At 42.2% G+C, this 15,771-nt stretch overlaps 1 protein-coding gene across 1 annotated transcript in view; it reads right to left on the bottom strand.

Moving 5' to 3' along the window:
* The window catches only part of LOC309879566 (titin-like), a 246,514-nt gene that overhangs the window by 180,572 nt on the left and 50,171 nt on the right, over window positions 1-15,771 (bottom strand). The window contains exons 44-65 of the mRNA XM_082763383.1: window positions 11,048-11,326; window positions 9,412-9,975; window positions 8,599-8,880; window positions 8,212-8,490; window positions 7,556-7,834; window positions 7,182-7,460; window positions 6,767-7,054; window positions 6,352-6,630; window positions 5,970-6,251; window positions 5,580-5,858; window positions 5,191-5,469; window positions 4,775-5,053; window positions 4,368-4,655; window positions 3,989-4,267; window positions 3,569-3,850; window positions 3,167-3,445; window positions 2,747-3,025; window positions 2,376-2,654; window positions 1,949-2,236; window positions 1,434-1,712; window positions 942-1,223; window positions 76-354 (exon numbers count right to left, since the gene is read on the bottom strand). Of these exons, the coding sequence (XP_082619509.1) occupies window positions 76-354; window positions 942-1,223; window positions 1,434-1,712; window positions 1,949-2,236; window positions 2,376-2,654; window positions 2,747-3,025; window positions 3,167-3,445; window positions 3,569-3,850; window positions 3,989-4,267; window positions 4,368-4,655; window positions 4,775-5,053; window positions 5,191-5,469; window positions 5,580-5,858; window positions 5,970-6,251; window positions 6,352-6,630; window positions 6,767-7,054; window positions 7,182-7,460; window positions 7,556-7,834; window positions 8,212-8,490; window positions 8,599-8,880; window positions 9,412-9,975; window positions 11,048-11,326 (6,462 nt within the window). The remainder of the gene's footprint in view (window positions 1-75; window positions 355-941; window positions 1,224-1,433; window positions 1,713-1,948; window positions 2,237-2,375; window positions 2,655-2,746; window positions 3,026-3,166; window positions 3,446-3,568; window positions 3,851-3,988; window positions 4,268-4,367; window positions 4,656-4,774; window positions 5,054-5,190; window positions 5,470-5,579; window positions 5,859-5,969; window positions 6,252-6,351; window positions 6,631-6,766; window positions 7,055-7,181; window positions 7,461-7,555; window positions 7,835-8,211; window positions 8,491-8,598; window positions 8,881-9,411; window positions 9,976-11,047; window positions 11,327-15,771) is intronic.

Genomic DNA, 15,771 nt, shown 5'->3' with positions numbered 1-15,771 from the left:
ATGGTATCCACGTAAATGAAGAGCAATACAGTGCCACGGGGAGCACTAAAGAAGGCATGTGTGCCAATACCTTACCTTTCAGCTTAACAGTGCAAAAACAAGTGTCACTTCCTACGTCATTCTGAGCTTTGCACTGATATTCACCAACATCTGCAGCTTCAACATTAAGAATGTGAATGCTTGTATGGTAGTTTTTGGCTGTAACCTTATACTTCTTACTACTGCGGATTTGTCTCCTGTCTTTGTACCAGGTAACATCAAATGGTGGTGTTCCTGAAATCTCACATTCCAGGCTAACCTCAGTTCCTCTGAGCATGTCTACCGGAGAGGGCTTCCTGCTAAAGACAGGAGGTTCTACCAAGGGAAGAAAGAAGCATTTTTAGAAAGGAGTCTTGAGGCATTTGACCAACAGTTTACTGATATCAGCTATTCCACAAGATTGCTGGGACAACTAACTGAATGGGACATGTTTTTCCTTGTTTTCTGCACACATCATGAAATGATCTAACAGGCAGGTGAACATTCAGAGCTCTGAGCTCCTCTGTATAAAAGGTAAACAGAAGATTGATAGAGAGGATATAGGTCCCATTTAGCTGTCAGTAGTCTCAAATGCAGGGTGTAAAGCTGGCACTGATCAGTTTGGGTCTGTTATTTTACTTCATATTTTGGCTTCATGGTATATCAGATCTACCTGTCTTGGACCCTGCAATCATAGAGCTGGGGAACACCTAGCCTAGGACATGTTTGTATTAAGAACAACAACTGCCTTGTTCAGACCTTAGCAAAGGGGGTAAGGGGTCATCAAAAAACAAACAGAATGTGAAGAAAAAGGCATTCCCTGAAATAAGGAATTAATTTCACGTTCCTATGGATTTCCAAGGAAGAAAAACACAAAAAGAAAAAAAAAAAAAGTGTAACTGGAGAACAAGAGAACAGCTGACCTTTCACTGTGACTTTGGTGCTGCAACTGGCCTTGCCAGCGGGGTTGTGAGCTTCACAGATATAGTCACCACTCTCATCAGTACTGAGATGATTCATTTCAAGCACAGCCACAGAGTCGATGAATGAGGTCCGGAATTTTTCACTGGCAATAATTTCATGGTCGTTTCTGAACCACACTATTTTCATTTCTGGAGAACCACTGACTTTGCACTCAAGTCGGGCTGAATCACCCTGCTTGACTACTCTTGCCGTCTCTAGCTTCTTAGCAAACTTGGGTGGTTCTAAAAAACCAGAAAAGTGGTATCAGAAGGTCTGAATTAATACTAGAAAGGAAAGAGGAGGGAAAAGAGCAAAACAAGCAAGAGTTGGTTGCAAATATAGGGCAGGGAATTCACTTGACAGGGTATCAAAGATCACTAAGGTAGGCTTGTTAGAAAGGAAAGAAAACAAATAGATAAAAAGACTGCCAAACATCTAGAAAGTGTGCACACCTGTTACCATCAACATTGTAGTGCAAGAGTCACTGCCAACATCATTTGAAACATGGCAAGTGTAGTGCCCACTCCTAGAAGCATCCACTGAATAGAGGGTTAAGAACACAGTTGACCCTTCAATCCCAATGAAACAAGTTGGACCAGATACAAGTTCTAAGTCCTCTTTGAACCACTTTACTGTAAATGGCAGCGTTCCTTTTAGTGTGGCCTTAAACTCCACCGTGGAATCTGGGATGGCTTGCTGGCTTTCAGGTTTTACTAAGAAGCTTGGAGGCTCTGCAGTTTTTAAGAAAAAGAAATGTTCAGTTACATCATGAATGCCTAAGAATGAAGAAAGTTAGTGAGGCAAGCAGAGGCAATGAATACGTAAGAGGTTCAAGATACACAGTAAGAAAAGGGAGACCAGACTTTCAGCATTAGTATTAAGAAGTATAAGAGGGTTATGTTAGCACAAGATATAATATATTCTCCCAGCATTCATCACCAATAAGAAGTAGCAAAGAGTTTCAAACCTTTCACTGTCAGGACAGCACTGCAAGAATCATTTCCGGCAATGTTAGAGATATTGCATGTGTAATTTGCACTGTCTGACAGCTCTAGATTAGCAATCTCAAGTGACATGGTGTTCTCATGGCACAGGCTTCTACATTTGGCACTGTCAGTTATCTCCTTTCCATCCTTAAACCATTTTGCAGTAATGGGAAGTGATCCAGAGACTTTGCACTCCATTCTGATAGAAGATCCCAGAACAGTATCCTTTTTGGTTAGCCTTTTGATAAATGTGGGTGGAATTGATTGATCTGCCCAACACAAAACATGGCAAAAACATAATGGTTACCTTATCTTCCAGAAACACTTTTTATTTTTAGTTGTTTCTTTGTTTTGTTTGTTAGTTTTTAATCCCTCCCTGCTGGCTTCATGAGTTTGCCAAATACAAACCTAACACAGTCAGGACAGCTTCGCAGGTGCTACTTCCAAAGTCATTTTCAACCTTAAAACTGTATGTACCACTATCCTCCTTTGATACAGGTTCAATCCTGAAACTGGCCACATTGTTTTCAAAGCTCATTGTGTAGTATCTACTGGGCAGAAGCTGTTTGCCGTCTTTGTACCATCTTATTCGGAGTTCTGGTGTCCCCTCCACAGTACACTCCAAAGTTACGGGGTCTCTTTCAGTGACTTTAAGTGATTTAGCCTTTTCTGTGATCCGTGCTGGTTCTGGGGTACAAAGTGTATAAAAATAATTGTTAGCTACAGAGAGGTGACTGTATTCCCAAGCACTCATCCAGGATGAAGGGACTTCTACACACCTTGCACAAAAAGCAAAGCAAAGCACTTCTCCACTCCAGACTCATTCTTTGCCTGGCAGGTGTATCTCCCTCTGTGGCTGAGGTCAACACTGGTAAGTTTCAGTGTAGCCACATTGTTCTCAAAGGTAATATGGTGGTAATCATCATCTTCCAGTATTTTCTCATCTTTTATCCATGACACAGATAAGGGTTGAGCACCTGCTACAACACACTGGAATAATGCGGTGCCTTTCAAAATGCTAGTGACATTCTCCAGCTTCTTGACAAAAGATGGTGGTTCTGTGGTGTGAGGTTTTGTTTATTTAGAAGTCACAGAAGAGAAGGAAAGGGAAGAAGGAAAAGAGATCATATAAGGTCATCCTAGTCACTACATTTCATCTGGGGGATACAATGTTTGGGATACACCTCTTAGTGACTGACCTTTCAAGCTCAGCCTTGTACTACAAGAACAACTCCCACCTTCATTTGATATAATGCACTGATATTCACCAACATCTGAGACATCACAGTTGGTCACATTAAGGGTAAATATTGATTCTTTGGTGGAGATGGCATATTTCTTGCTGCTGAACATCTCCTTATTGTTCTTCAGCCACTTCACCTCAAATGGAGGAGTACCAGTCACCTCACACTCGAGTGTGGCCTCCAATCCCTTTACTACCTCCGTAGGTCTCAACTCCCGAACAAATGTTGGAGGCTCTACAAAAAAGAAGGGAAAAGTAGATAGTAACCTTGATGGTTATTAGGGAAGAAGAGGTCTCCTTTATTCCATTACCCCAGCTTCATGGCATAGCTGGGTGGTGACAAACGTTCAAGACCAACCTTTTACTTTCAACTCGATGCTGCAGCTCTCACTACCTGCATCATTGTGGGCTTCACAAACATAAATCCCACTATCCGATACTCTGGCTTGAGTGACTTTCAAAGTGGCTAGACCATCTATGAAAGAGATGCCATACTTAGCTCCATCAGTCACTTCATTCCCATCAAGGTACCACGTTACATGGATCTCTGGTGTGCCTACTATCTGGCACTCAAAAGTGGTGGACTGTCCTTCACGCAAAGCTACTATAGGAGTTGGCATCTGAACAAACCTTGGAGGCTCTAGAAGATAGACAAAAAAGGTGAGGCTTTATAATATGCATGGTAGTTTGTGGAAATACAAGCATTTCTTAACTCCTCCCCCCAAATTGCACAGAAAAATCAGAAACACAACAATGCGAAGAACACTGGGCTTCACACCTTTTACAAACAGAGCTGCTTTGCAAGTGGCAGTCCCCACATCATTGCTTATCTGACAAGTGTAGTTCCCAGAGTCAGACATCCTTGCTGAGAAGAGCTCCAGCACACTAGATGTGTTATCCTTCCAAACAGAGCGATTGGCACCAGAAAGGAGCTCTTGGCCGTCTTTAAACCACTTTATCTGCAGAGGAGTAGAGCCTTTCACCATTGCTTTGAACTGAACCCTAGCATGGGGCACAACCTCTTGGGACTGGGGCTTTTCCACAAAATATGGCGGTTCTATAACATGTTAAAAAGAAGAAAGAGGATTACTCAAGGATAGGTGAATTCCCAAATTATGAATGTGACCTAACACAAGAGAAGAAGAAGAATTTCAAACCTTTGACTGTTAAGAACCCACTGCATTGGTTGCTTCCTGCCTTATTTGTTGCTTCACAGGTGTAAGAGCCACTGTCTGTGCCTTCCAGTTTATTGATTTCCAGAAAAGCAGTGTTATCATGGAAAGAGTATTTGTGCTTTTCACTCGCTGTTATTTCTTGGCCATCCTTGTACCACTGGATACTTATAGGATGTGAACCAGACACTATGCATTCCAGGTGAACAAAAGACCCCTTAATGCTGTCCATTTTCTTGAGCTTTTTGGTGAATTTAGGTGGTATAATGAGATCTATCCAAGACAGAGTGAAAAGATAAAATATGAAATTCAACCATGATTGTAGTAGACGCAAAGTCAAGAGAAGAGATTTTGTAAGTAAAAACAAATACTAAAAGATAGCTCATACACACCTAGGACATTGATGCTGGCAGAACATCTACTGCTCCCAACATCATTGTGAACCTCAAAGATGTACTCCCCACTATCTTTCTTTTCCGCATGGAGCACCTTTAGGACTGAGACGGTATCTGTAACACTGATCTTATATTTTGGGCCTAAAGTCAGTTCCTTGTCATCTTTGAACCATTTGGCTGTAATGTCTTTTGTTCCTGAAAATTTACATTGCAAGGTTGCTGGGTCTCCCTCAGTCACATCTATGGACACAGCCTTGTCTGTGATTGTAGCAGGCTCTGTTTTAAACAGAGATATAGAGAAGGGAGTTAGGAGCATCTATAAAACCAAACCAAACCAAACAAACAAAACAAAACAAAACAAAACAACAAGAGAACTGTCTGAGATCGCTGCCAGCACTCAGTGTAAGACCAACCTTTGACAGTCAGCAGAGCAGAGCACCTCTGAATTCCTGCCTCATTTTTAGCTTGACAGAAATATTTTCCACCATGTTTCAACTCAATAGACCTCACCAGAAGAGTGGCAATGTTGTTCACAAAGGTCATTTTGATATTATTGTCTTCAATCACTTCATCATTGTCTTTCAGCCAGGATACAGTGATGGGCAAAGAGCCTTTAACAGCAGCCTGAAACACGACTGTGCCCCCTCGAAGGGAGCTAATGTTTTCTATCCTCTTCAAAAACTGTGGGGGTTCTAGCAGGAAGAAAGTGGCTAAGTAAGTACAGGTTTGGTACATGACCATGTGGCATGAAACCCACACCAGCATAACATCATGCTAGTGGCATTCTCCACCTTGTACTAACCTTTCAGTGTGACCTCCGAACTGCAGAGGCAGCTTCCAACATCATTTGTTACTCTACACTGATACTCGCCAACATCAGAAGCATCAAATCTGAAGACATGGAGGCTAATTAAAGATTTCTCAGTGCTTATTCTGTGCTTCTTACTGCTCCGCACAGGCTTATCATCCTTCACCCAAAACACTTCAAAGGGAGGTGTGCCAAGCACCTCACACTCCAAAACCACGTCAGAATCCTTCAAGACTTCCATGGATTGAAACTCCTTGCTAAAATAAGGTGACTCTACAGTGCAAAAGAGAGAGTGTAGTTTTTATTAATCACACTTTGGAAGCCTGGAAAGTTGCATTGCGTTTAAAGAGAAAAACTGGTTGAGTGCTTGGATGGCACACACACCTTTGATTGTAACAACACTACTGCAAGTATCTTTCCCAGCATCATTTTTGGCCTCACAAATATATTCCCCACTGTCTTCAGTCTCAACCTCTGAAAGATGGAGTACTGCCAAAGATTTTGTAAAAGACATCCTGTATTTGTCACTCTCCTTCAGTTCCCTGTCATCCTTGAACCACGTGATTTTAATCTCAGGAGTGCCAGTGACTTTACAGGTCAGCTCAGCATATCCACCTTTCTTGACCAGGTGAGTTGGCTCTAGCTTCTCCTTAAAGGCAGCAGGTTCTGTGGATTTAAGAAAAGCTTTCAGTATCAACAAGGCAGCAAAAAGTGCCACTGGGTCAATCCAGTAGCTGAAAGTTGAAAAGAGAGTAAGAATGCAAACCTTTTACAAACAAGTTTGCACTGCATGTTACTGAACCAGCTACATTGGAGACTTTGCAGATATATTTTCCCGAGTCGTTTGGTTTGACTGCATAAAGCTCCAAGTAACTTGCTAGTGCCTCTGTCATAATGTAGCAAGCTCCTCCTGTCACCATCTCAGTATCATCTTTAAACCATTTCACTGTCAGTGGTGTTGTGCCTTTAAATGTGCCCTTGAAACGTACAGTTGATGCTGGCAGCACATCTTGAGACTCTGGTTCTACAATGAAGCTGGGTGGTTCTAGATTGCATTGAAAGGAAACAATTGCCAAGAATAAGACACACAGCTTGCACTGTGGGGAAGAAAAGTATTATCACAAGAAAAAAAAAAAAAAAAAAAAAGAAAAAGACAAGAATTTTGAAACAAATTGCCAAACCTTTTATAAACAAAGTACTACTGCTGTCCTTGCTACCAGCAGAGTTTGTGGCTCTGCAAATGTAAACTCCAGCATCACTTGCATCTAGGTGTTTTATTTCCAAAGATGCAGAGCCTTCTGCAAAGTGTATTGTGTACTTGGCACTTGAAGTGATTTCAGTGTCCTGCTTAAACCAAGAGACGGTCATTGGAAGAGAGCCAGAAATTTTGCAGTCTAGATGGCATGAGGTGTTAATGATGCTGTCAATATTCTTCAGTGGTTTGGTAAAGAAGGGAGGGAGAGTGCGATCTGTTGGGTATGAAAAAAATAAAATAAAATAAGCCAACACATGAACAAAGGAGAATACAGTTCTGCTTCTGGCTTTGCTGGGCTCAGAGCAGAATAACAGGCCTCTTTGCCAAGGGTCAGTACCGACCTAGCACAGTAAAGCTGGTAGTAAAAGAGCTGGTCCCCACATCATTGGATATCTCAAAGGTGTACTCTCCACTGTCCTGCATTTCAGTGGCATAAAACTTGAGCTGGGCAATGTTATTTTTAAAGCTGATCCTGTATTTTTTGCTGGCAGGTAGTGGCTTTCCATCTTTGAACCATTTGGTTTTCAACTCTGGAGTGCCTGTGACAGTGTACTCCAAAATGGCTGGATCCCCTGCTGTCACCTGAATCACTTCGGATTTTTCAATGATTTTGGCAGGTTCTACAACAGAATTAAACAATCAGTGTTAAGAACAAAAGTAAATTGCTCTTCTTAGGTGGGAGACAATGCAGAAGTTGCAGCACTCCTCCACTGACCTTTAACTGCTAGTTCACCAAAGCAGGACTGACTTCCTGCATCATTCTCAGCTACACAGGTGTATTTGCCACCAGAGCTCAGCTGGACACCAGTAATTTGCAGTGTTGCTAGCCCATGTTCAAATGTCACTCTCACTTTGTTATCATCTTGAATAATGTCTTTGCCTTTCATCCACGTCACAGAAATAGGTTCTGACCCTTTCACCACAGCCTGTAATGTAATATTGTCTCCAGCCAGAGCTGTCACATTTTCGATTTTTTTAATGAAAGATGGTGGTTCTAGTTCAAAGAAAAGAGACATAAAGAAATACGCATCTGCTATGACACCTTTTCATGCTAATGCTCAAAGATAGTTTTATGAGACAACGTACACAGTACATGGCACAATTCAGCTAAAGAGCAGGAAAAGGGAAGAGCTTCATTATCCAGCTAAAAGAGTAACGCTTTTAAGCATAAGAGTAATAGTCCTTTAAGCCCAATGTTCTTCAAATTCATGGGTTTGATGACAGGTAAGAGTTAAGATACATACAAATTTTTTAAGAGAAGAAGATACCCTCTATCCCCAACCACCCTAGCTACACAGAAATTCAGAGAAAATACATTATAAGAAATAAGAGGTTCCCTGCAGTAAGTGGAGTGTTCTCTCTCCCACTGACCTTTCAAGACGTATGTTGCACTGCAAATGCACTTTCCAACTTCGTTAGCTACCACACACTCGTATTCACCAACATCCGCGCTATTAAATGATGACACCTCCAGGGAAATAACAGCTTTCTGAGAGGTCAGCCTGTATTTTTTACTACTGCGAATCTGTTTCTTGTCTTTGTACCAACTAATTTCAAACGGTCCAGTGCCAGCAACCTCACACTGAAGAACGGTGTTTGTTCCCTTCACTACCTCTGCTGGTTCGAGTGTTCGGATGAAAGATGGAGGCTCTATAAAAGCAGCAAGAAAGAATTAATTGCCCAGGAAAAAGAAAAAAAAAAAAAAAAAAAAAAGGTTTTTCCTCAAGAGTGTGAGTGGCAGTAGCAGGAAGAACAGACCTTTGACAACTACTTCTGTGGTGCAGCTGTCACTTCCAACCTCATTTACAGCTTCACATGAGTAGCTTCCACTGTCATCAACTTTCATCTCCAAAATATCTAACACAGCCACAGAATTGATAAAAGACATCTTGTGTGTCTTGGTTTCACGGATTTCCTTATTGTCCTTGAACCAAGTAACTTGGATTTCAGGTGACCCTTTGACTTTGCATTGAAGGCGTGCAGAGTCACCTGGGGTCAGTAAGTAAGACGGATCGACCTTCTTCACAAAAGATGGTGGTTCTAAAAATTGGAAGAAAACAGAAGAAAAGGAGGGAAGGGAAGGGAAGGGAAGGGGAGGGAAGGGAAGGGGAGGGAAGGGGAGGGAAGGGAAGGGGAGGGAAGGGGAGGGAAGGGGAGGGAAGGGGAGGGAAGGGGAGGGAAGGGAAAAGGGTAAAAAGGAGAGGGAAAGAAAAGCAGTCTGAAATACAAAGTTTTAAGACATTGGTTCCTAGTGCAAAAACAAAACATGACTTTAGAAAAGATCAGCATAATATTCGCTGAGCTGCAGTTCTTGTGGTTTCTCTTGCCCTCTCCCACCATCTCTCCCCTACATGCAGGAGTGACTCTTGGATGTGGCTAACAGAAGAAATATTGAAGCAATACACAGTGCTTCGGAAGACAGTTGGGTAAAAAGCAAGAGGTGAATGGAGCTGATGGAAGATCTCAGAAGACTTCACAGTGTGATTTCACCCCAGAGAAGACTTCGCCTGCAAAAGAAAAAAGCAGAAACCGAAGAAGAGCAAAGGTAAACAGTACCTAGGACAATCTTACCTCTGACTGTGACACTGGCAGAAGAGGAGCTGCTTCCTGCCTCATTTGAGATAGTGCATACATAATGGCCTGAATCCTTGAGTTTAGCCAGAGGAATCTCAAGCGAGGCTATTTTGTCTTCAAAGTAAATCTTATAATCTTTGCCTGGAGGGATTTTGTTTCCATCTTTTGTCCAGCCTACTGTAACTTTCCTGTCTTCATCTACCTGGCATTCAAGACGTATTTTTTTATTGACTGCTGACTGCACTGACTGCAAAACTTTAATAAAGTGGGGCTTGTCTATAATGACCATTTCAGCCTGGCAAATGTCAGCCCCAAACTTGTTGGAAGCTTTGCAAGTATAAACCCCTCTGTCACTGGTGGTGAGAAGGGAAATTTCTAACACATGTTTATTTTCCACTTTGGAGATCTTGTAGTGGTCCGAAGGTGAAATGGTCGTGCCATCTTTCTGCCAGGCGACGTCAATGACTGGAGTGCCCGAAACAGTACACAGGAACTTGGCGCTTTTGCCCACAAAAGTGGTGATAGATTCAGGTCTGGTAAGAAATGTTGGTGGAAGTGCTTCTGCAAAATAAAGGGGTTCATTGTTATCTGGAGGTGGAGAATAGAGCTTAAGCTGTTTCTCCAAGTTTCCCAAGGACAGAGAGCAGGAGGGGGCAGACACTTTTAAGCAAAAGAGGCCAGAGCAGTGAAGGAGAAAAGAGATGTTAAAAGATTATGAATTTTGGCTTTTTGTTTTGTACTTCTTGAGTCTGTATATTGCTCTAGAGCTTGAAGGCATGTTGACTCTGGAACAATGTACAAACCAAAGGAAAATAAACCAAAAGACAGAATTTCCTTTCCCAAGAGTGACATGTTTGTGTAGGATTCCCTTAAGATAGACAGGTTTGCATATGCTGCACAGTTTGAGTATCCTTCTTTAGTCTCTAGCATCTGGCATTTAGCAAAGACTACATAAAGACTCTTCCCACAGAATGAAAAATAGGAATGAAAAAAATAAAAATGCACCCACAAAGGTCCAAAAGATATTTAAAAGAAACAAAAAAAAAAAAAAAAAGGAAGAAAAAAAGAAGATAATTGCATAGTTATCAATAGACCAAAAAAAAAGTTTTGTAAAATGAAATAACTTTTGAACTGTCTTTTGTTTGCTTGAGATGATCTATTCCCCCATCACACAGAGTTTCCTCTGGCACACAGATGTTTAGGTAAGCATAGCCACACAGCCTGCCGCACAAGTATAACTGAAGAATAAATGTAAGATGGTCGGGTAATTGCACAGTGATTACTACACCAAATAAATCAGATTTAAAACTGCACATTTGCTTGTTGTCTGGAAGTAAAATAAACTCTCTTCAAGAATGTTTTCACAAAGCAATCCCATTCTATAGACAACATAGTTCTTCCCTGTCTTTTCCCATTTTTATTTCCTCCTGAAACTTTTCATACTAGGTACAGAAAATGCCTAGAAGCAGCATTTTCAAAAATTATTCCTTCTCTGTGCTTGTGCTCATCAAAATTAGGTATGCGTTATGTATAACAATGACAATAGCATTACCAGAAATGTTTGTAGGTAACCCACAGAAAGCATTACAATATACCAAGACATTTTTTGAAGTGCTTTTGACTCTGTACTTACCAGTTACTGTTAAAAGGGCTGTAGAGCTTACACTGCCATGCTGGTTGGAAGCTTTGCAGCTATATTCTCCATAGTCAACAACCTGAGGCCTCGGAATCTCCAGTGTAGATAGGTAGTTGGAGGTGTGAATAGAATATTTGTCCCCATCATATATCTCTCGGCCAGCTTTGTACCACTGGAATCTGACATTGGGAGCAGTCTCTACCTCACAGGTAAACTTGGCCACGTGGTTTACGGCCACCTCCAGAGGTTCAAGCCGCCTTCTCAGGATTGGTGCAACTGAAATCAGAAGCAGAGAGTAATTCAAAGCCATGCATACTGGCATTCTAGAAAGTAACAGTGAAGTGACTAATTGAAACAAAACATTATTTATTTGCAATCCATATTAAGTGATTGTAAAGGCAAAAAACAACTGTGGACAGACAGCGTCATGGTGCATAATGACATCAGAAAACACAGTGATGAAACTGGAAAACTAATGTTTAATAGCAATGTGGTAATATTACAATATAAACATATACACATTATCTTAGAGCTGCAAGAAATGGTGGTGTGGATAAGAAATTGTGCTGAAACAGTGCAATGACTCTGAAGACTGGATGCAGAAGTGAGAAAAGTGGCAAGTATAGGTGAACTTCATCATGGGATGAAGCAGTCAGGACTGCAGTATAGCTTGTCCTGACCTTGCTTGTGTGATGCAAGAATAACAGACTGCAATGTGATAAAAGGAGATCATAAATCCAGAGAGAAAGGGGACCCTCTGATTAGTGTTGTGATTATATTAGTATTGTATCTGTATTCAGACAGACAGAGTAGGGCAGTTTCATTAGCACAACAGTGTATTAGAAAGGCAGAATTTTATCCCCATCATCCAACCTCTTTTAACAACTGTGACTTTTGCTGTTGTTGCTCTTTTTCCACCTTGATTCAGTGCCTCACATGTGTATTCTCCTTGGTGGATGTCCCCACACACTTGGCTGATTACTAGCGTGTATGTATCTTGATCCTGCAAACACTTGAATTTGTTGCCTGAAGACACCAGTTTACCCTCAAAGTACCAATTCACCTCTCTGACATTTGTTATGACAGACACTAGATTGACACTCTCCCCTTCCTCCACAGTAGTATCGACCAGTTTGCTGTGTATAATAGGGTAATTCTCTTTGCCCAACTCATCCTCTAGACTCCCACCTTTGTTTTCCAGACCCCCTCTGCCCTCTTCCTCAAATATTTCTTCCCTTTTCTCCTTCCTTTTCAGTATTTCTGTGGGTTTCTCAACAGGAACACCTGCAGAGGCTACATCAGCAGTGGCTGCAGCTGCCCCTACATCCTTGATTTGATTGTGTTCAGTCACAGTATTGATTACTTTTGCATGCAAAGGCTGCTCCAGGGGTATTTCTGCCTCCATAGTTCTCTCGGCCTGCTGGGGCTCCAGCTCAGAGGTTTCATCACAGGATTTTCCTGAGTTAAGTGAATGGAGATGGACCAGCAATGCTTTGGATTTTTCATCTGTTAAGAGATGTTTTTCTTCATAAATAAGAGAATAGAAAGCCTCCTTCAAGACTTTTTTCTGGTCAGCTGTCTCAATGCTGACTTCTGCCAGGGAGATTGGGACTTCTATGGGAGTGAGTCCTCCTGTGGTCACAACATAGGTGCACAAAGTGTGTTTATGTTCCTTGGTGATATTAATTGTCTCTACTTCAATGCTTTCTTTATCAGCCAACCATTCTGTAAACAAGACATTTTGCTCACTTACAACTGCAGCTTTTAGTGCATCTCTAATTTGGGACTTTATGTCGAGGTTGCAGCTCTTGGGAACCTGATCAGTGAGCTGGCTCTCTTTGGTAAGGACTTGGCTTGCCTGGAGCTGGTGAGTGTACATTGTTTCACGTGGTTGTCTCTCTACCCTTGGACACTGCCTAAGTGGGCTGGCAAGATCGACAACATGTTCTTCCTCCAATGACTGTTTTTCTTCTAGCAGTAAGGGAAATCTTATAGCCTGTCCCTCACAAATTCTTGAAGCAAAATCTTCCTCTGCTGTTTCCAGGGCAGAAACGTTCTCCAAGGGAACAGCTTGACTCCCAGTGCAGGCCAATTCAGAGGGAAATCCGGGTTCAGCCTTTAGCTCACCTTTCATTGCCTGGAAGCCCTCTAGGACTTTTAAGTGGTCACCATCTATGGCGCAACTCTCGGTGGTGCTTGACGCCTGCAGAAGGGCTTGGGAAACTTCTGTCTCCAGGACAGCCATCTGCTCCTCCTCCTCAGGGATGACTCGCTCTTTGGGCAAGAGCATCTGTGCAGCCACAGTCCCAAGGCAGCCTGGCAGTTGTGTTTCAATTGCTGCTCCAGGCACTGCACCTTGGGGGCCAGTAGGAAGGTTTTGCAGTGACTCTGCCAGGAGTCTGCTGTTCTCTTGTGTTGTGGCTGCTTGGGCCAGCATCTCTTCAACACTCTGCACAGCAAGGCAGGTTGTTGGCAGGCTAGGCAAGATGTTCTCCTTGGGCAGCATGTGCTCTACCTGGCTTACTTGGAGCTGGAAGAAAGCCCTGGGCTCCCTCATGGCCTCAAGACTGAGTGCTTCTTTCACAGTGGGAAGCTCGCTGGCCTCCTCATAGGAGAGGGGACTTTGGTCCTCTGCCACTGCAGAGTGCTGCAAGGCTGGGCTCTGCCTACACACAGCACGTTCCTCGGGCAGCACAAGGAGCTCGACAGAGCATGCAGCCTCACCCAAGGTGCTCACTGCCCTGCATGTGTACAGACCAGTGTCTTCCTCCATGCACTCCCACACCGTCAGGGAGCCCGAGCCATCAGGGTAGTGAGCCACAGAATGACGTGCATCAGAGAAAAGTTGCTTGGTCCCCTTGAACCATTCCACATTAGGGCATGGCTCCCCAGCCACGATGTACTCAAAGACAGCGGTGAAACCTGGAGCACACTGCACACTGTCTGGTGCCCTGGCAAAACAAGGAGCCCCAGGTACCCGTTGCCGCACATGGAGGTGGGCACTGCATTCAGCCTCACCATGTACATTGCTGGCCATACATGTGTACTTGCCTTCATCCTGCATGCTCACATACGGGAGGATGAGACTGTGGTCATTTCCAGCAAACACTAACTTACAGTCTGTGGATGGGGTTAGCTTGACACCATTGAAAAACCACAAGATTTTGGGTGTGGGACTTCCAGTAACAGTAACAGAAAGCCTTGCTACATCTCCCTGCCAGACTTCAACATCTGAGACCTGTTTGAGGAAAACAGGTGCACTGCCCCCCTCCTCCATTTTCATCTTCGTTTGGCTGGAATAAACTGTTTTTTCAGGCTCAAATTCAAGTGTTTTTTCTCTATCAGGCAACTGAAAGCTGCTGCTGTAGCCTTCACTTCTTCCCTCCTCAGAAGACACAGTAAGAGAACTAGAGAAGTCTGTATGGGAAAAAAATTAGTTTAGTTTTACTAGAATGTTGAAGTGACCACTTGAAGGTAGCAATAAACAGCGAAGAGTAATATGCAACTCTGTTAGTGCAACTATTTTTGTGTATGTGGAGGTTTTCTTAATACTGTGCAGTAGGTAGCAATGAACATGAGGTCCTCCTTCTGTTAAATACACACTTACCATAAATAACCACACACAGTGTGCTGTTAGGTTACTTATGAACTTACCATCTTGATCAACATGGGCTTCTCTTTAAAACTAACATCACAGTATGGGTTAGTCATAACCTCTTGTAGTATTCAATGTACGCTGCAAGTAACAGTTACACAACATTGGTGCATTTCAAAAATATAATTAAAGTGGTATGTGCCATAGATACTTATATGTGCAGTCATACAAACAAGTACAGGAGAACAGTGCTAAGGCTGTTTTAATTTAAAACACCAAGAAAAAAAACAGATTGTTAGATTTAGTTCTGGAAAAATATGACAAACTTTACAGCACACCAGACTTTCTTCTGGCGCAGTTACTTCACTACTTTCAACTCTGTTTTTTGTCTAACACAAGATATTTCCACTCCCTTACCAGCTTTATCCTGCCCCTCTCCCCCCCCCCCTTTTTTTTTAACAGTAGACCCTTGCAGTTATAACACCATTATTACTAAAACCATGAGTTTACATTCTTGATTTAATGTCATTGATTTTCCTTTCTGCTTTTAAACCCCTCCCTAGCACTATCCTGCATATTAAAACCAATATTATACCCAAGAAAAATACATTAGAGCACTTCAAAGTTTTTCTTCTTGCCTTTGTGAACTTGGACAGTTATATGATGAACCACTTTGTTCTAATGGTGATTTTGAAATGTGAGGAAACAGACATCATGGAAAGAACATGTTGTCTGTCCTCTGCAGATCCTAGACACTAGAAACATCAGTGAATTCTGAGATTTCCCAGAACAAAACAAGCTATCCAGAAAAAGCACAACACAAATAAAACTTTTGGAAATCAAATCCTGTTGTCCTCACAGCTATGGAAAAGAACAGAATATGCCATACGTAATTATTTCTCATTGTAGAAAGATTAATAATTGCTAAAAACAAACATCATAGTGTACTTGACATAGCACAGTGCGTACAGTGATCACCTGCCCAGAAGAGACACTTAGGGAAAAAAAAAATAAATTACATCTGTCCCTTAGTATTAACTAACAGCCTCATTAAACCAGTAGAGCAATTTCCTCAGAAATATAATGTGCTAGTGAACTTGAGGATGATCAATTGAAATAGGGCCCA

Source organism: Aythya marila (assembly GCF_965140915.1).
Source record: "Aythya marila genome assembly, chromosome: 6".
In the NCBI taxonomy this organism is placed as follows: Eukaryota; Metazoa; Chordata; class Aves; order Anseriformes; family Anatidae; genus Aythya; species Aythya marila.
Note: the sequence above shows the minus strand (reverse complement) of the source record. Positions and strands in the feature narration are given on the sequence as shown.